Here is a 21,959-nt window from a genome sequence, read left to right as displayed (position 1 = left end):
TAATATTTGAGAAAAATGCAAAAATAGGCACAAAATTGGCCAGGGGTGTAGTACCCCCTTAATTAATATGCATATAATGCAAGTTAATCATATTGACCGTAATGTATTGCACATAATTTGTCTTCTCATATCGCTAACAGTAACACGTTTGCTGGCAAAAAAACCAAAAAAAACATCAACTTTTAAAATTTGATTGAAACGTCAACAACGTCGGAAAGGAAAATCTGTTTAATAATCATGATAATGCCTGTCATTAAAGTTTGCTGCGTTTTACTTTTGTCTTTTGGTGTTCACTTCATTTTGGTTAAAGCCATATTATAACATTTGCTGAGGAGAACGCCCTCAAAAAAATTTTAAATTCAGGTTTTTACACGATTGTAATGTACTTTAGTAAACAAAGATTCTCTGCAAAAATCAAGACTTAAGGTGCTGTAATAACCGCCTGAATCAGCGTTTTATTATTACGATAGAAATATTAGTCGAACGCGTATGCGATGTCAACACACCCCTACGTACACGGCGTGCGGGACACACATGCCAGAGGGTCGTACCAAATTACAACCACCGGAGAGTAACATGCATTGGCGCTAGTTGTAAATTCCCATTGTCTTTGCTTTACCTCACTTGTTCGGCTCAAAATTAAAAGGGGACATATCTGACAGTAAATGCTAATATTTTATTGAAAATGAATACTAATCTATTTTTAAAGAAATGTTATAATATGGCTTTAAGTCAGATCTAAAGTGATGTATGCATGAAGGATAATTCACACCTCCTGTATATAACATAAAATGTGAAATCGACCAACCTCTAGAAGGTGTTTTTACTGTAAATATATCTGTCCAAATTCAAATTTAACCATGCACGTGTGTATGCAGTGGGCGGGCAGTGGTGTCGTGTTCACTCACACAGCTGTGCTAACCGCAAGACTTGCTGGGAAGTGCTTAAATCATCCTCTGGCTTTAAGTGATGAGTGTCAATTGAGTCTATACACATGTGTGTTTGGATCGCTATGCAACAACTTCAGTTTGGGTTCACAATGATAACCCCGTGTTTGGAAAACGTACGTTACTCGTGCATATTGTTATGTCTGTGACAACTTGTTTGTTTGAAGACGGTAAACAAGGTGCATTCATGTGGTGAAGAGGAAAAGGAAAACACGACGACGACGAAGAAGAAGAAGAAAATGCTATCGATGAAGCGGAAAACCAGGGAATAAAGAAGGCGAAAAAGAACCGGGCACTTCGGTTTGCAATTAATTTGATACTGTTTGGGACTTTCAAAGTAATGGGACTTTCAAAGTATTAAATGGCCTAAACTTTCATTCTGTGATATTATCATATTATCATTATCATCAGTCCACAGTCCAGCACTTCCACGAACCCTGCAGAAATGATACAGACTCAATGGCGAACTCAATCCCGCACCTCAGCTGTCGAAGAGAAGATTGATCTAAGAATGGAATTAAGAAGAGGATATTCCATCAAATATAAGGACATGTCACTGAGTATTAAGAGTGTGGAGCCGGAACATGAAGGGAAATATTACTGCTTCCTGATTGGTGCATATTTGAGTAATTATGACATTACAGGTGAGTTAAAAATTTACTCCACAGCGACGCCCTCAATTTTTCCCGAATCTACTTTTTGTATGATTGTAATGTCCAATGGTGTACTAAAATAGCATGTGAAAGTGGATAACATCTGAAATGCTTGAGTTTAGAGTAAAATTTAAGGTTTTATAATAAAAACCGATTCCGAGTTTACCGATCCAGTGATGGCTGACGCGTCTCGTGCATGTGTATTGAATCAGTGACGTATAAACTATGTGAATTCGTCTTATTTATATGTCCCTACGTCAATTTTCTCCATATCCAACTTAACATTACCCCCTATAATGGTTCAAGTAAAATATTCATATTCCCCTTCAAGACCCAAAGATCTCAACCTCACCCCCCTCCCGCGTAAATATTGAACGGTCCCTCATATTATGATATGTCTTATGTTTCATACTTTTCTGCTATGTTTTCCAGTGCTTCCCAAGCCGGATTTCCATTTAGGTGAGGTCATATAAATTTCTAGTTATTGCATATCATAGGCCCTACAGTAGAACAAAAAACAATCTAAAAATTCTATGACCATTTTGAACCAATGTTTGAAAGATATGCACATTGTTAATAAATTTATTATGGACATCGACGAATTTATGCTTCACAACATGTTTAAAAAGTTAATTTGTCCAGTGGTTGTATATAGGTGCAATATTTTGCGCTGGAAATATGGGTGAGAGTCACAAATCGGAAAATGTGGCATTTTTGACCCAAAATAGTGGATGTTAGATACTTTTGTTCTGGGGGAGCGCCACTGAATCTGCCGAGTCGATCATAATTAGTCAGAAACTGAAAAAAAAAAGAATTTAACACGAATTAAGCGTTAAATGTACTGAGGGTGTGATCGCTTTTAAATTTGTGTTATGTCATAATAATTAATTATTTGTTTGTTTGTATTTGAAACATTATTTAGTCCTACCGAATGGAGAACAGCCGTACCCAGATGACACCGGTATGTAATCTTTTATTTGTGTGATAATTTCAATCTTTAGGAAACACATCTATAGGAAGCAGACTAGAAAAATGTATAGTAAGCAGCGGCGCGGCGTATATCGCGAAGCCAGAGAGGGGAGCCTGACCGTTCTGACGGCCTTGATATTTAAGATTTTTAGGCTTTTTGTACTTTTGGGACGATCCGTCATTATAATTATTTCTTTCAAGCTAATCCCAACTCAAGTATACCCTATAACAGTTAAGCCTAATCCTAACCCTAATTTAGTGTACAATTACATGAAAAAGTTACCTACTTCTCGGGATTTTTTTTTTATAATAATTATTTTCGTCAAATTTCCCCCTTGAGAGTTGCCTCATCCCCTTTCCCAGATTCCCCACTGGAAAAGTTAAGACTAGGTAAGACAATGTAAGAGGACATCTCAATATCTTCGCAGTATAACGTAAAAGACACATAGCACATTATGATACAATTATTCAGAAAATTAAAATTTGAAAAGTGAATATTAGATTTATTTATTTTTTATTCTTATTTTAATTGTATCTTTTCGATATTATCATATCACACACACACGCCCACCTAACCCTAACCCCGACCCAACCCAACCCAACCCAACCCCTAAACCCGCAATATAATACACCCTACCCGCGACCGCTCAACGCTACACGCAAGTACGTCAGCGCTGCAGACGTATTAAAATAATATGCTATCTACTGAAGATAGCACACCGCAGCCTCTTATTTATTACGATTTTTGTATGTAATATATGATATTGCTGCATATTTCGCGTCAATTTACCCACATTTTCTATTGCAACTCACGGCTGAATCGAATGAATTTATTTCAAATCTGAAGGACTGAAATTTAAAAGTAAAGTATACGTGCAAATATTTAGACAATTCCTGGCTAGATGCGCAGCTTAAAATAAAAAGTTCATGTTAAAATATGAAGATATTGATAATTTACTCTGATAAAAGTCTAAAATAGGCTAACTAATATTTAAGAAGTTTTTTCTCACAGCTTTAAAATTTAGAATGTTTTTTGCTATTTATTTATTCAAGATGAAAACGGACTACTCATGTACACCAAATGGGGCGATTGGAGTTCGTGCAATCACTGCAATACACCGGGAGAGCGAATACGAATAGGTACATTACTATTGAGTGAGACGTGATTAGATAGGAGTCAGGATGGCCGAGCGGTCTAAGGCGCTACGTTCAGGTCGTAGTCTCCCCTGGAGGCGTGGGTTCGAATCCCACTCCTGACAAATTTTTTTTTATCCTTTTTGACAAACACGATAAAAAATTTGCAACACAACTTATTATAGCAGTATAGTTGTTGATTCGCCCGGTTGATTCGTTGCTTGCTTTCTGCATATTATTTTGTGCTTTGTTTCCACGCGTTTCTTGATTAAATCTATAGGCCTACATGTTTCTTGCTGTTCGCATTATAGCCTACCGCTGATAAACGATTGTGTTGTTTTATATTAGTTACTCTTGAAGTCTGATTTCGAACTTGTGGCTAACTAATTTCCCTGGTTCGTCCTTTATTGTTAAGGTGTTGTTTCTGTGTGAAATATCGGCGAACGTCAGGATGGCCGAGCGGTCTAAGGCGCTACGTTCAGGTCGTAGTCTCCACTGGAGGCGTGGGTTCGAATCCCACTTCTGACAAGGTTTTTGATTTTTTTTTTTAGCAAATTGATTCAATTTTCTGCATATCTAATAAATAATTCTGCTAACGGGTCGTTCAAAATACAGTTTTAACAGTACGACGGCAACTTCGTATTTTAGCGAAATAGCTTTTTTACCTATTTGACAAACTCGATAAAAATTCTGCAATACAACATAGTTGTTGATTCGCCCGGTTGATTCGTTGCTTGCTTTTTGTATATTATTTTGTGCTTTGTTTCCATGCGTTTCATGTTGTTGTTTTATAATTACTCTTGAAGTCTAGTTTCGAACTTGCTAACACGTTATATCGTGCGCAGATTCGAAGCTGGAGTTAAACTCGAGTAACTTTTTTTGTTGCTGACTAATTTGATTGTTAAGGTGTTGTTGTTGTGTAAAATATCAAGAGAAAGTCAGGATGGCCGAGCAGTCTAAGCAGGGGCGTAGCCAGCTTTTTTGGTCAGAGGGGACAAAATAAAATTTTTGGGGCACAGACGAAAAAAATTACAATTGCATCATATAATACATAGAGACAAAAAGCTTTATTGGGACGGTGTGCGCGCGTAGTGCGCAAAAAATGGGTATTTTACACTATTTTCGCCCATTATCAGGATGGAAAGGGCTTAAACCTTGCAATATGCGCGCGTAGCGAGGAAAAATTGTGTATTTTCGGGCCTTAATTGTTAAGGTGTTGTTGCCGTATGAAATATCAGAGGAAGTCAGGATGGCCGAGCGGTCTAAGGCGCTACGTTCAGGTCGTAGTCTCCCCTGGAGGCGTGGGTTCGAATCCCACTTCTGACAAGATTTTTTACCTTTTTGACAATCTCAATAAAAATTCTGCAATTTACAGTTGTTGATTCACCCGATTGATGAGTTACTTTTTTCACATCTTCTTTTTTAGCAATTCAACTTTCTGCATAGTTGTTAAATATATTTTTTAACTTTTCTTGTTGGCTTGTTATTCATTTGCTTGTTTTGTGTTTCGTTCCGTTTCACTTTCATAATTGTCGTTACGGTCCTTGCTGTTATTTTATAATATTTATTCCCCTTCTTTATTCTCGTTTGATCTTCTATAAAGGATATTGTTACGCAATGGTTTTAACCGACAAATTTCGGGAAGGAGTCCCATGCCGTTCAGCTGTTGTGCCGTATTCACAACACAGGATATTTGCCAATCGCAAAGATGAGAAAATGGTGGCATCGTGCGAAGAACCTTGTCCTGAAGGTAATATTGCAGCATCAAATAAGGCCAAAAAATTGTTTGCTTGCCCTCCACCGACCGACCCAAAATTGGCCAAAATCAGGGTCGGCCCTAGTTTTAGTTTATAATTTCAATGGTTTTTTATTAATTTTTCTGTGTCTAAATTTCATTTCAAAGCTTAAATTGACCAAAACATCGATATCTGTAATGTATCTTGCGTATTGAAGGTCTGAAGTGAAGTATTGATGTATCTTTTCACATCACCAATGTTCATTGCCTACAGGCCTATCCAGTAGTGAGTCGATTATTTAAAAAAAAAAATTCCGACCGACCGACCCACCCACCCCTAAAATCTCACTGGAGGGCAAGCAAACATTTTTTTCTTGGCCTGATGCCTATTTCAGGCTAGACTTCTCCGTAGTCCACTTGCCCATTTTGCATACTTTGGCTTTTACATTAAGGCCTAAGCATAAAACTCTGATTTGTATTAATTTGTGTGCAATTGATAGATTTTTACATCTGACAGGATGCGTTCATCATCATTAATAATTATATATTTTTATTTATCAAAACTCGACTATGGCATAGTCTTAATTTCAGGCATGAGACCGCCCATTTAGTTGCAGTTCAAATTTTGGAATGCAAAATCCTCATAATATTGTTCCATTTTCTACTTTCTACAGATAAAGGGGCTAAAGAAGGCAAGAAAACGTTTTTTATTGATTTTGGAAAGGCGAAACCTAGCTTGCCTCCTTTCGGTAAGTGTTGTGTTATCATTCAGATCAGTAACTAACATTTTTATAACATTTGATTGCCCCTGACAACTGAGAGAGGAAAAGAAAAAGAAATATTCATCGTTCTTACAGTAGAACTGGAGGCGAAACTTTTTTAGCCTACTTTATCAATACACATTCGGTAAACGTCCTGATTTGGTCTTTGGTTATGAAAATAGTGTAAAATTGCAAATTCTCGCGCGCTTCGTGGAAAATGAACATAATGTGCATTGCTAAATGATTATGTTATTTTATTGCTACTCTTGACGTTTAGTTTCGCTTCACAATCATGTGCAAATTCGAAGCCGGACTTCTCAAGCAACTTTAAGGGATCTAAAATGAGCGTTTATTGCGTTTCGACAGTATTTTTGTGGCACATGAGAGCACCTCAGACCTATCGAATTGTATTCTGAATACGAAGCATGTCTTTCTGATATCAAATAATTTTCATTTTTTGAAAATCACAATATAATACAAATTTTATGACAAATTCCGATTCGCGATGCACGCGATATCGCGCCGCGCGTACGCGATATCGCACCGCGCGAACGCGATAGCGCGCGGACAGAGGGACGGACGGACGGACACGCCATAATTAGTAGGCCCTATTGGGCCAGAGCCAAAAATGGTCATCACTCAACCTAAAATTTAGAAATTGTCACAGGAGTGAATTTCTCCTCTGGTTTAATAGACTACTAACCAAAGATTATGAATCGGCAAAAAAAAGTAAAATTTGGCCGTCAATTTTGGACTGCAAGTAATTAAATACACATGTGGCGCCCTCTCGGTGTGGCGGGACGGAATTGTTAAATTTGATGTTACGACATATTTAAAAAAGATAGGATTTTTTGTTTATGGTATTATAAAGGTCTTCTGTATAGACAATTTCAGCACTAAAAAATGTCAGGGGACTTTGCAAAAATAAAGAAATAAATTAAAATATGTGTAAAATTCCGTCCCGCCACATTTTGAGGTGATTTTTTACGTTCCGGAAGGGACGAAAAAAAATAATTTTAGTCAAAACTTTCCAAAATATCAACTATTATGGTAATAAACATTCCTGAGTACACAAAAATTGAATTTATCAACTTTGCTAGACTCAGAGCCATTTTAACAAGTTTTTCAGGCCTTTTGTGGTAGGATGCCAGCAATAAGGCTATTTTCAGGGTCTGTGGTGTAAAACATGGTCCTGCCACATTTTGAGATGATTTTTTTAAGTTCAGGAAGGGATGAAAATTTTCTTTCTCAGTTTATATTTTGCAATAATTTTTCATTGGACGTGAAAGAAAAGACAATTTTGTCAGTTTTAAAGTGAATCAATTGCTTTTTTTCTTGATTTTGACATGGTGGACAAAATTCCGTCCCGCCACATTCCGTCCCGCCACAATGACATGATTTTTTTAAATTAATGAGCGTACTATAAAGAGGGGGGTGAATTTTATAATTCCTTCCATAACAAAAGAAGGATAGTTGAAGTTAATACCAATGTTAGAAACAAATGTTTTATCCCAGTACTTTTGATAAAAATTCAACAAATGTACTGTGTTCACAAATACATGAAGTTTATCATTCCGTCCCGCCACATCGATGAATTTGTGTTACCGTGGCAACATGTTGATTCTTTGGACTATTTTTCTTGCGTGTGAATGCAGTCTGTAACTTACTTGTTTATATGTGACCGTACACCACGAATGAGCCGTAAATGTCCTCAATTGTATTGTGAGTTACAGTGTAAAATTGGCATGAAGGTCATATTCATAGGTATTTTAATTTGGTGCTAAATGTATCTCATTAAATGAGGTACACGTAGCACCAAATTGAAATACCTATGAATACGACCTTCATGCCCATTTTACACTGTAACTCAGAATACAATTGAGGACATTTACGGCTCATTCGTGGTGTACGGTCACATATTAAGAACATGAAGAATCCATAAAATAAACAGTCACAGAGCTACAATTTAAAAGGTCTATCAAAATTCCGTCCCGCTACAAACGGGAATTTTGGCTCTGGCCCTATTATGATGATGATGTATTCTGCTAAGGGGTCGTTAAATGGGGAATGCGAGGTTTTGAGGGGTCTTGAGCTGGCCTTGAGGGGGATAATTTTTACTTAGCCATGAGGCCTGAAGGGAATGTTTAAAAGTTAAAAAAAAGGGGGGAACAAGGGGAATCCGAACATTTTAAGCAAACGTGACGGTGGAACTCTGCGTTTTTGTCGATATTTTGGTCAAAACTCACACTCCCTCTGACGTACATAATTATTGAACGGTCCTGAACTAATTTGCTTACACATATCTCATCATGTAGTGTCTCGGAAAGCCGTCTACGCAGAAAGGGGAAGCGACTTGGCCCTTGGTTGCCCAACGTAAGTTTATTAATGAGCACGACATTACTTTTTTTACAAGTTTTACACGTTCATCCTTAAATGTGCACCAAATGCTGGTAAGTTTACGCTAGTATAGCACACGGGGTTTAGCTCACAAGCGATATGACGCGATTTTAATTTGATGGAATTTTCAAATTCTTATATTTCAAGAACGGTGTGGTCAATTGTGAAAATTCAAAAAATATTTGATAACTGATTTATTCCTCAACCACACAGGTTATTTAGTTATGTTTAGTTGTGGCGTTAAAATACCCAAAAAAAATTAAAAATTAAATTTCTGACGATACAGTTCTTTCAGGCATGCATGCTGTTAGTGTAAACTTACCATCAACAGGTGCTCCGTTAAATTGAAATCTGCTAACCGAAGGCTCATCCTCTTTGACATCACGGCCAGCAGATCGTCATCTCTGGGGTACTACACCCCTGTCCAATTTTGTGCCTGTTTTTGCATTTTTCTCAAAAATTATAGCGCCTTGGTGACAATTAAGATATGTATATTATAGGGGCAAGGACTACAACTACTGCACTGGAAATTTTATTTCGGCACAGACAGCAGTTGTGGAGTTGCAGTCAAAAAAGTCGAAAACCAGTATTTGATCAATAAATCAATAACTACTTGCCTTGAGTTGCTGAATTTTCAGAGCAATAGTTGTAGTCCTTGCCCTAGTCCTTTAATTCCCTATTCGCAATAAGGGCATGCCATTTTGCGATGTAATCGTGATGTATCATGGGAAAAGGTCGACATCAAGTCCGCGAAATACGAATATTACCATGCTATTACATAGGAACACGTGACAATATTTTTAGTTTGTCAATATAACGGTATTACACGCAAATCGATAGAGAAAAATTAATTGTGCACATTTCAAATCACATTATTAAGTATTATTGAGTATCGATTCGTGTGTAACACCTTTATTTTGACAAACTAAAAAAAATATTGTCACGTGTTCCTATGTAATAGCATGGTAATATTCGTATTTCGCGGACTTGGATGTCGACCTTTTCCCATGATACATCACGATTACATCGCAAACCGCTGGCGGCGCCCTTATTGCGAATAGCGAGAATTGTCACCAATGCGCTATAATTTTTGAGAAAATGCAAAAATAGGCACAAAATTGGCCAGGGGTGTAGTACCCTTAATTGACTTGGTGCAAAAGTAAAACGTGATTGATTGAATGATTGGTTGAACGATTGATTGATTGGTCGATTGATTGTCAGATTCAGATTGTTTGATTCATTTATTTATTAGTTGATTATTAGTAATTTATAATTATATAACCTTTGCTTTGTAATTAAATTCCGGAATTAAATTCTAAATTGCTTCTTTGATATACAGTCTAGAATTTGACAAAGCAGTACGATGGCAGAATGGGACCTCTTCAATTCGCCTCTTAGATTTACACCAGAATCAGAACCAATTCATCAACAACAACAACCGTGTGTATATAGATGCCATGGACGTGCTACACATACATAATTTAACCGACTCAGATGCTGGAATATATAGCTGTTGGCAAGAAGATCGGAGCTTATCGAAAACTAAAGTCATAAGTTAGTAACGCAATACACCAATCCGAGAAGCGTTTACTGTATTTGGCCCTCTATTGACGGAACCACAATTGTACCAGTGCGGGAGATTTAATTTGTTCAATCAATTCATGGTCGTGTATTGAAAATTACTGTTGTGTACAATTCTGTATAGCACACTAACAAGTAATTGATTGAACCCCCGACCTTGGGACACCGCAGTTTTACGTCGGGGACACCGCAGGAATGGCCTAGTCGGATTGGTGTATAAAGAATGTGTTGGAAAAAGTGGGGTTTTTCCTGGGAAGATACATGCGAAATTTCATTCCAACAGTTTTCCATTACATAAGCATTTTGTAGCTAGAACGTTACAACGTAATTCAAAATTCACGGTATCTTTGCTAAACGAATTAATCTGCAAGAATATTTTTTGTACATAAGCATTTTGTAGCCAGAGGTTTCCAGTGGTATAAAAATCTCAACTATTTTGAGAAAAGTGAGTAGATGATAAATAAATAAATAAATAAATGTTGTTTGATTTAACGTGCGCTTCAGCTAGGCATGGCCTAATTATCAGCACACTTCAACAATTATTCCGCTGCCATTAGGATATATCAGAATCATTTCCGCTTCACCAAGTCTGCAACTGATGCGCAGGTACTCTCAGCTACTTAGATTGTGATTACCCCCAGCAGCTCCCCATTTTACACCTGGGTGGAGTGAAGCAATTGGGAGTTAAGCTATCTTGCTCAAAGACCAACACACTGGCCGTGGTGGGGCTCGAACCCGCAACCTTCCGATCATGAAGCTCGCACCCTAACCATTGGGCCACCGTGCTTCGATACCGGGCCATGATGCTGTGGATCACGAAATGCCCTTTTAACTACCTTGTAAATCAGATAAATGAATTTGGTAAAATTGATGCATAATTCTCTACAATTTCTTTGAAACACATTTCTGTTTTCTTATTTTACAGTTGTCGATCCATTGACGGTGGATGAAGGTAGGTTCAAATCCCAGATCCAATTCAAACTATACTGCGCCAAGAAAGTATCCTTACACTTGGAAAAATGATCACAATTTCAAAACTGAACAATATTGGGGTAACTTTGTTTTTGTAATAGATGCACTATCTAATCCTGCACATTATGACACCACATTGAATCCAATGTAACATCCAAAAGTAAAGTTACAAGCAATTGAATAGACAAATGTCCAGTTTTAAAAGTGACAAATTGGCCTATACAAGGCGCAAAAAGATTCCAACAAGCGCCTGTACAATTTCTTCAATGAAACTTTATTTAAAGCAGTATTTATTTCAGTTTTTACTTCTCTGTACTTTTCTTAACTTGCATTTTATTTGTCAGCTCTTTTATTTCACTTTAAAGCTGGACCTGTGTCACTAATCAAATGCCCGTAACTTTGCTTCTTGAAGTCACATTGGATTCAATGGGGTGTCAAAATGTGCCAGATCAGATAGTGCATGTATTAAAAAAATGGTTCAGTTTAGAAATGATTATTTTTCCATGTGTAAGGATACTTTCTTGGCGCAGTATAGGATCGTAAACTAGCTCTTACTTGTGATAATCATTATTCAACCAAAATGTGATACCGAAGTAACTGCCAATATTTAGATTTCATTATACGACTATTCCAGTTGAATTCCATACACCCCCTGTGGAAGACATGACCTTAATCTCCCACACAGGGGTGTGAATGCAAATGGGGTTACTTGTATGGGGCGACTCCATTTGTTATCTACACCCCCTGTGATTAAGGTGAAGCCCTCTGAAGCCGGTGTATGGATTTTAACATGTTAACTGGAATAGTACATGTATAATTACACCAAATCTTCAGCAAAATTGAAATCCACCAAATTAATATACGAGGGGGTATCCAAAAGTTTTTGACATCACTAAGAAGTGAAAGAGCTATACCGATGAAATTTTGTCAGTGTAATCACTGGTCCTTATGTACATTATGGTCCAAAAATGGTCTCATAAGTATGTTTACTTTTTTTACAGGTGGCACTAGATGTGCAGTAGGCGCATAACCTGCAAGATGGTGAAAATTGAGGCACGCAGCGTGATTAAGTTCCTGCATTTGAAGGGTTATGCCTACAATGCTCAGAAAATCTATGATGAAATGAAAGCAATCTACGGTGATGATTGCCCATCATATGGCACTATTGCTTTTTGAAAAAGGAATTTCCAAACTGGCCACATGTCCCTCACAGATGAGCCAAGAAGTGGACGTCCATCATTTATGGATGATGCGCCAACAGTGAAAAAACTCAAGAAAGTGGAGGATCTTATCATGATAAGGTTATGCGCCTACTTCCCATCTAGCGCCACCTGTGAAGAAAGTAAACATACTTATGAGACCATTTTTGGACCCTAATGTACATAAGGACCAGTGATTACACTGACAAATTTTCATCGGTATAGCTCTTTCACTTCTGGGTGATGTCAAAAACTTTTGGATACCCCCTCGTAGTTGGGAGTTCATCATGTTATATGGGCTATTCCATTTAAAATCCACCACCCTGTGTACAAATTAACTGCCATCTCAATTGCAGTTGCACCTTATGTTTACTCACGCTAGAATGTTTTGCTAGTTTTACATTAAATTCAAGTTGAAAATTGTTGAAATTTATAAAAATCCAGTTAAATTTTACATAATTTGCCCTCAAATGACAGAATTTTGCCTGGAATTTCAAAATCTTGTATACCTTTTCCACTCTGAAAATGGTTGAATCTGCCTGCAATCTACAAAGTACAATAAATTTCCGAGTAACAAAACTTTTTGGGATAACAACTCGAAGGGTGGTGATGCATTTGTAAATTGCATTCTTACAATGATAATCATACACCAAGTTCTGCTGCATAAAGGTTGAAATTAGTTGGAATTTCAAAGTCTTCCTCAGTTGGGGATGTGGATTTCAAATGGATATGGCTTATGTGAAATCTGACACCTACATGTTTGTTTGTTTGTTTGTTTGCAAATAATTTCAAACATTATTGACCTTCATTTCAGAATTGAAAGGACAGCTGTTATACTCAGGATTTTTGTTTACCGGAATTATCGTCGTCATGATTGGTTTCGGAGTTTTCCGCAACAGAGGCAGAGTCAAATAGACACATGAGAAGAAACATCCTAAATAAGATGGATTGATTCTACACTGAATTTTGGACAACAAATTTGCATTGCCTCGTAAGGTGGATAATATCTGGATCACAAGATTTCCAAAATCCGGGGTCTTCTTGGAGATGTTGATTATTTACTGAATAGCTCCTTTGACTAAAATGAGCCTATCTGTGGTGGCTGGCCGCAATAAATGATTCTCAGAAACAACATTCAGCTAACATTCATACCAAAAGCCACAGTCCACAGACATACGATCTTAAGGGTTTTCTGCCCTTAAATTTTGTACCCTTATTACTTATATATAGGCTGTATCAAAATGATTGGTACCCCATCAGTTTCCAGTGATTATGGACAAGACTACCACGTAAAAATTCAACATAGGAGTTACGTTATTTATAGATGAATGTTATAAAAGGTCATAAAACTATAAATCCTGGGCATTTTAAGAGGATCCAATGTTGCATTATTAAAGAAGCAGGCTTGTCAATCAAAACCTGATGGGTACCAATCATTTTGATACACCCTGTAGTCATGGACAGTTCAGTATCAATCAGCTGAAAAAAAGTAAATTATGAATTTTTTAAACACTATCTTAAAAATCTACTTGCAAATAAATGAGTTCTTCACATTCTGAATTTGGTTTCATAAAAGCTAGTTTATTCTCAGTGTTGTATTCAGAATTAGTTTATTATTCATTACTAAAAGTGGCAATAAGCTATTCCAGTTGACATCCATACACCCCTATGGAAGACATGACCTTAATCTCGCACACAATGAGTGTAAATGGGGTTTCCTAAATGGGTGACTCCATTTGAAATCTTCACCCCCTGTGTGGAGTAAGGTCACATCTTCCATAGGGGGTGTATAGATTGGATTTCAGCTGGAATAATGCAGATTTACATAGATTTGTGAATGTAGCACTTTGTACTTGTTATCTCCAATGTACACTACACCCATAAACAGCTTGCTTGATGGACACATGGCCACATCAATCCAGAGCTACACAATTCTTCCCTCTATCAATGGCAAACTTTGTTAAAGGGGCATTTTGTGATCCACATCCCCCCACCCGCTTTTCTCAAAAAAAGTTGAGATTTTTATACCACTTGAAAGCACTGGCTACATAATGATGTACAAAATATATTAATTCATGTAGCATAAATATCGCCAAATTTGAATTAAATTCTGGTATAGATGAGTTGACCACAATGTTTATCAACAAAGGCAAGGGACTGGTATATCGATATACTTGAGTGAACCCCATGCAACCACTAAACTGTTCAATTGAGGCGGTAGTTTTAAAAACACAAGCCCTGAACAAAATATAATGCACGCAAATACTGCCAGGCAAAAAACAATGGAAATTGTGATGATGTGTGCGCATACTGCCAGGCATTGACGTCAGAAGTCAACTCATCTATACCAGAACGTAATTCAATACAGTGGCCTATGGAGCAGTGTAATATAAATAATCATGCATAACTTGCAAAAATCTGAATCAACTTCAAATTTGGGAATAAGCATTTTTCGTAGATATCTATTGAAAAATGTCAAAAAAGGAAGATGCAAGGATCACAAAATACTCCTTTAAGTCCAAAAGTTTTGGTATAATTTCATTTATCAAGTACATCCAATATACAGCTTTGGCAATTGACTTTGCAGATTATATTATCTATGTTGTTCTTGCCCCTTCAAGTCATTAGTATCATACTTGAAATACAACCTCATATTGCACATATTGGACTAGACAAAAGGGGCGAACAGAGTTATACAGGGCTATAAGAATTAATACATTTACTATTTTTTCTCTTTTTAATATGTCCCCTATAGAAGTTATATCAGTTAGCAGGTATAACTGCTCCCTGAATCTACAATGAAGTAAACTACATTTCTCTTACCCAATTATTATTATGATTTTAGTTTTGAAATAATGTCAATCCTTATAGTGTTGAAGTTCATATTCAGTGGCGTAACCAGCGGGGGGCGGGGGGCCCCCCTCCATTTTGAACCCTTGCCCCTGTTTGCCCCCCCCAAATGAAAAAGTTAAAGTAGGCCTACTTCATGAAGTTATTAATTAACCTCATATCTGGTCATTTTAACCTTAAAAACACAAATTTTGAACGCTTCACAAGATTTATTCCACTTTTTTTACCATATGTCACCAGTTTAGCTTCAATATGCCAAAATATGCCCATTTATTATGTTTATTATTATTATTATTGTTTGCCCCCGCTTGCCCTCCCCCCCAATGAAAATGTCTAGTTACGCCACTGTTCATATTTGTGTAGTTAATGACCTAACCTGCGAAAACTCATAAAAATAAAGTCCTTGCGAAAATTGTCTCAAATTTGTCACAAATAGTCCATCACAGGACTAACTTCAGTTTACCATAAAGAATGCTAGTTTGAATTTTTAAGTGTCCATGCTTCAATAATGTAAACGCTTCCAAGTACGAATTCAATTGACAACATGTTCAAATCCAGAATCACCTCCTTCAAAGAAAAACCCCTATACACTCATAAACCAATACAACATAAACTGTAGCATATAAAAAGACACATTTTTCATAAACTATAAAATATTATATAACATAAATTATTATTTTAAAAAAATGGCAAACTTCATAATGTTAAAACATTTCTAATGTACAATTACTCCTACTATTATATTGACGACAATGCAAATCGGCTATTTCAGTTGAAATCATACACATACCCCCTATGGAAGATATGACCTTTGATCTTTCACACAGGGGGTGTGAATTTCAAATGAGGTAACCTGAATGGGCGACTCCATTTGATATCTACACCTCCTGTGTGGGAGATGAAGGTCATGTCTTCCATAGGGGTGCATGGATTTTACATTGCCAATAAGCCTTTCAAAAATATGCAGCATTTATACAAATTTGATTATATGATGCATGATTTTGTTTCAAACTTAGGGAAGCACTCAGTTCCATTTCGGTAGGATTCAAGAGAACCAATTGTTAGTCTTTTGGGAGCCGAATAAAAAAACCAGAAATTTTTACAAGTGTGAAGATAGAAAAAATAATGACTCCAGAGCAACATCAAAAAGTGAAGTGGGCCTATCATTCATGTAAGCCAATACAAAATTAGTCTAAGCTTTACATGTCAATGTTGCTTGTTTGCCAAGGTAGTAAAAAAAACAATAAGGGAGTTGAGAAATCCATTGTTTTTGTCAGGTTCAATGGAACAAGCACTGCAGACATTACAACCCATTTCTGGTGGATGTTCAAATACTTGATTGTGGGCATATAAGCGTAAAAAAATCAATCTCTGTTTGACGGCCACAAAAACCTTGTTTTGATATGCTTACTGTATATTTCAAAACTGTTGAGGGGCCTACCACAATTGGTCAGCGGGCTGGATCTGGCCCATCCATGGACTCCCTAAGGAGAACCTCTCACTACATACTCAAACACCAAATGTTAGAATACTTCAGATAGTTTCAGTTACTAATTGTATAACATACTTTGTCAAGATGAAGCACAGCTCAAAAGTTACACAAGTTTCACTCCCTCTCAGCTCATTATTTACATTTTTAAATTACAATTTACTGAACATAATATTTACAATACGCTAATTTGCAGTGGTTTAGCCAGGGGAGCAGCTGCCTTCCCTGTAGGACACCTTGCCCTCCCCTCTTGTTCCCTCCCCTGGATGCTGGATGCCATGATAATTTACATTTTTAGGACATTTTTGCCCATTTTTGTCAAAAACCTGCCCCCCCCCCCCCAGTCCCCCAGAAAATCCTGGCTATGCCACTGCCGATTTGTCACACACACTTGTACGTATTGCATAGACACAAGAGTCTACATGAATTTATCAATAATGGGTTTGATCTACAAACAAAGCTGAACAGTGGGCTATACCAGTTGAAATCCATCCACCCTCTATGGAAGACATGACCTTAATCTCCCATACAGGGAGTATGGATTTCAAATGGAATCACCCATTCAGGTACCCCATTTGAAATTCATACTCCCTCTGTGGAAGATTAAGGTCATGTTTTCCATAGGGGTGGATGGATTTAAACTGGAATAGCCCAAACACACCGCTAGTGAAAACTTTGTGCTGCTAGACGTGCGGCGCTAGAAATGATTACCGTACTCGTTCCATTAAGGTGGCTGTGTACTCTCAGACATGCATGTAGTAAAAGTGCAATAACTTTGTAATTATTCACAAGACATATAAAAGTATACATTTTTATAAAGGCAAGACATCAATAAATCTTAATATAAATACAGATTTGGGGTAAAAACAACAATTATGAAGAAAATCACAAAAAGTGAGTTTTTGGCAATATTTGTGAGGTACATCATAACAAAAAACACTCTTTCCAAAATATTTTATTTTGTTTTTAGCTCAATCTTGAGGCTCCATTCCAAAAACGTTTTTTTATTTTTTGATATTGGCCTTAGTTTTTGAGATATTGACCATATAAGGCATCAAATTGAACTTTTAAAATTCACAAACGCCTATTTGCACAAAATGATGCCTAAAATCGGAAATAGACCAAAATATAAAAAATGAGAAAACTGTTTCTTGAGTCGATCATGCTTTTTACGATGATCATATTTGCTTACCTATAGATGCTGTATTTATTGAGTTATCGTAGTACCTAAATCGTCATTTTACCGAGAAAATGAACATTGAAATAATGGCCGTTAAAGTTTAAAGTGGTCACATTTTGCCCTTTCATCGAATCTCACAGGAGAATGCGGCAGTTTTCGCTTTTCTACCTTATATTATGTGAACATCGGGTAAATCCACAGCCCGTTGAGAAGTTTGAGCGAAATCCATTCATAACTTGATATTCAAATCGAGGAAAAGAACTTGAAAAACCCACATTTTATCAGCTAAAACGGAGCCATTTGACCACTTGAAATTAGTGTTTCCAAAGGATGCGCCACGCATGCAGATAAGCGTCGGACGTGCAGTAGCGTATCTGTGCGTTAACAAATTGCGCGATACGCAGCGCGATGCGTTGTTGCGCGTGTGTCACTCTGCTGATACAACAAAGATTTTCTCTCTTTTAAAATTGCAAACACGAATGAAATAGTGAAATAAAATCCATAAAATAGCGCAGTTGGAGTTTATAAATCTGGATTTTCTTTCCTTGTATTTATAAAAAACATAACAAAGTAACAAATATAAAAAAAGCTCAATTTTGCAAAAGAAACAACGTCTTGAGTACACAGCCGCGTTAACTGCCCATGCCCCTATATATAAGCGCCCACCCAGCGACTTTACAACACATGATCCTCTATCATTATGTGCAGGATCCATGCAACTACACTTGTATCAAACACAGAACCATTATACACTCCATATTCTGGGCCATTTTTTACATATGGAATTATGTAAACAATATAAAAAATAAGCACCCACCCAAAATGACTTTGCTGAGCACCCTGGCCAGCTGTTAATGGAATGAATACGGTACCTTTCCTGAAGATTAAGGTCATGTCCCCCATAGGGGATATGTGGATTGCATGCTATTAAACTGGAATAGCCCAATTTGTACAATAAATAGTATCAAGCAATTTATTTTCTCTGTTTTATATATTTTTCAATTACATATATATATATATACAATACAAAATGCAATCTGTAGTTATATTCATATTATCAAAACTGTAGTGTAGTAGTAGTAGAGAGGTTTCTAAAGAGATTATACCGAAAGAGTACCAACTCAAAATTGCCCAGTGTGTAATGCTATTGCAAATCCACCATAGTGATTATACCCAAAGAGTACTAACTTAAAATTGCCCTGTGTGTAAAGTCCGATTCAGACTCAACATCACGGCCGCGACATCGCGTGACTGCGATATGAGCTAGGTTTTTAGGAGCTCGGCGGTGAAATTTTCAGAGATGAGAGTTTAATTTTGTTCAACTTTTTTAGCTCTCTCTTGCCATATTGCGGCCATACATGCTTGTGATTGGCTGCTGGAAAAACAAAGGTTGGCAGAATGACCTTAAAGCCTGATGCAGATTCCACATCGCAGCCACTATATCGCTGCAGTACATTTAAGTTTCATTGTGCGATGCTGGGGTTTAAAATAGCATCGCAGCATAGCGCGATGTTGCGATGTCTGGATCAGATAGCCTCAACATTTACAAGTCAAATTTTGAAATGGTCCACATATTCCTTGTCAAAATTCCAAATTTGATGTTCGTACAATTGATTTTGGGTCTAAATACTTGAACAGGAAAAGGGGAATGTTCCACGAAATACACAAAATGTATCAAAATTAAAAATTGCAACATAAGTTATTTACATATTATATATGAATAACTTAAAAAAACACTACTTTTGTAAATAAATTTTAAATTAGAACTTTAAATATATGCAAACATCGGGACAATATGGAATTCACATAATATGAATGGACCCTGGTATATTGGTTCAAAGGTTACGGCATCACCTGATTAGCATAATTGCATATTCATAAAAGTAAATCATAAAATGATCAGGTAGTACAAGTACTAACAGTACAAGCTCATTTAATAATAGTTATCTCAATCATTCTACTTAAAGATGTAGCCCCGCCAGAGCAGATCTTCTGGGGTGAACCAATCCTGCTTGGTTATCAAATTAATCAGTAACAAGGTTATCTCTGAATTTGACAGGTGCTAATTGATGCAATAACATTAAAACATCAATTAGCAGCTGTGAAATTCAGCGATAACCTTGTCACTGATTAATTTGATAACCAGGCAGGTTTGGTCCACCCAAGAGGAACTGCTCTGGCGGGGTTTCCCCTTTAATTGTGATAAAAATTATCAAATGGATCCACCTGCAGCACACCTCATCTTGAAACATATACGAAACCTGTTCTCACAAAATGTACAGAAAATTGCCAGGGATGAAAACGAGATATGGTTCAAATGAACATGCCAGAAAACAAAAGCATTCTTCTGTAAATACTGACTTTTGAACACCAAGTAAGGGACCAATCATGGCATGTCATTTTAAAGCTTGATCCCGATCCAAAAATCATGAATCTTGCTTTAACTCAAAGAGATTTGCAATTTTCCTCCCATTTGGTGAGAACAGTTCTCATAATTTGATGCGATCAAGCAAAATGAGTCTGATGTCGATTAAAATCCAAATTCAGTTTTCAATTTAATTACATGAGCCATTCTCAGACAGTGCCGCCGCTGAGAGCCAAAAAATGAACGCACAAGCCCCCTTTTTTACGGCCCCCCTGAGGTGTCTTTTCTTTGCTTTTATGGGCCCATTAATGTATGTTTTCCCCCTTGTTGGCAGCACTGTTCTTAGGAGTTTTATTTTGGTGAAACCCATCATAATTAGACATACGATTCCAGAGATATAGCCATTTTAGTGTTGATCAGAACATTTAAATACAAACGAAGTTGAATACTATTATTGGCTATATCTCAAAATCAGTATTCCCAACATCCCGATCATTTTGCTTGATCACATCACATACCATAAAGATTCACCTAATAGCGCTGATGGGCTCCCTTAACATAAATGGAATTATAGGCACAAACTAAAAGTGCCCTCCTGTAAAAATCTCACCAGCAAATAAGAAAACAGACCCGTAATTCTTGTTGGTATTTTCAGAGAGGGCGCTCTTTTTGTATGTGGCATTTACCGTATATCAAAGGAGCTTATGTGCACCATTAGGCCAATCTGTATGATATTATCTCTTGCCTATACAAAGATTTCATATATAAATAAGGATAAGTTACTATATCCTATATAACACTCTAGTAAATAATATTCATAATTCCATGAATATAAAAAATAAATACTATTGGTTATATTCAGACATTGAATGAATAACACTTGATTCACAAGTGTATACATTTTTAATGTCTACCTCATTTGAATATTGCCAATTAACCCCTTGAGCACTACCTGCCGATTTAACATTGCCCCTGATTGGCCAATTATATGATTTTTTGTGTGGTGAAATTACTAACAATGTTGCTGATTTGTCCAGTTGATAATGGAAACTTCTTTTTGGCCAATCGGCAGGTAGTTCTCATGGGGTTTTAAGCAATAAATTCACCAACAAGCTTGAAGCTACAATCAAGGACAAATAGTTGGCACATTTGCTTAAATGTATTTTTTCAAATGAGTACCATGTCGCAGCCCTGCATCCAAGTTACACAAATTTGCCATGTATTTGAAGCAGGCACTCCCCCCTCCCCATGGTCAATGTTCAGTGGGTCTTGCAGGCCGGCTGTAGACATGGCTTTGCTCAACATTGTATTGGGGAAGCGGGTAGGCAAATGATGTTAACACATTGAAAATATGCCAACATTATTTTCCTTGGTTGTAGATTCAGCATTATAAGGTGCATCGCATTGCAATTTGCAACCCAAATTTTCTGTTACAACACAGCTTTCAAAAGTGAGGTGCAAAAATTGCAATACAACTTTCTAGCAGATTAAGCACCACTTAACACACTGACTGAATTCCAATTTTTAACTCCATTGCTCCCTTACCCCAACTATGGGGTACAATTTTGTGACATATGAACAATTACATTGAGGCCTAGTCTGGTATGATATTATTTGGTACTCACGCATGAGACCGGGCCATCAAGACGATCCCTAGCCGTCTCAAAGTGTCACATGACCAGCCCAGCGGGTCATTTGCCTGATAAAGTCTGATGGTTTCAGACCCA

At 37.0% G+C, this 21,959-nt stretch overlaps 1 protein-coding gene and 3 non-coding genes across 4 annotated transcripts; all 4 read left to right on the top strand.

Annotated features, from left to right (window-relative positions):
• The first annotated feature begins 3,626 nt into the window (after positions 1–3,626).
• Positions 3,627–13,263, top strand: LOC140142203 (Ig-like V-type domain-containing protein FAM187A). The gene is made up of 7 exons (XM_072164170.1): positions 3,627–3,709; positions 5,307–5,453; positions 6,113–6,187; positions 8,515–8,572; positions 9,936–10,150; positions 11,103–11,129; positions 13,163–13,263. Exons 1-7 carry the CDS (start codon positions 3,640–3,642, stop codon positions 13,261–13,263), a joined length of 693 nt encoding a protein of 230 aa, XP_072020271.1. The 5' UTR covers positions 3,627–3,639.
• On the top strand, positions 3,746–3,828 carry Trnal-cag (transfer RNA leucine (anticodon CAG)). The gene has a single exon. It is a non-coding gene; the product is annotated as a tRNA-Leu (tRNA).
• Positions 4,149–4,231, top strand: Trnal-cag (transfer RNA leucine (anticodon CAG)). The gene has a single exon. It is a non-coding gene; the product is annotated as a tRNA-Leu (tRNA).
• Positions 4,947–5,029, top strand: Trnal-cag (transfer RNA leucine (anticodon CAG)). Its single transcript has one exon. It is a non-coding gene; the product is annotated as a tRNA-Leu (tRNA).
• Positions 13,264–21,959: the final 8,696 nt, after the last annotated feature.

This window comes from Amphiura filiformis, chromosome 20 (genome assembly GCF_039555335.1).
Source record: "Amphiura filiformis chromosome 20, Afil_fr2py, whole genome shotgun sequence".
In the NCBI taxonomy this organism is placed as follows: domain Eukaryota; kingdom Metazoa; phylum Echinodermata; class Ophiuroidea; order Amphilepidida; family Amphiuridae; genus Amphiura; species Amphiura filiformis.
This window is presented reverse-complemented; position numbering and strand designations above follow the sequence as displayed.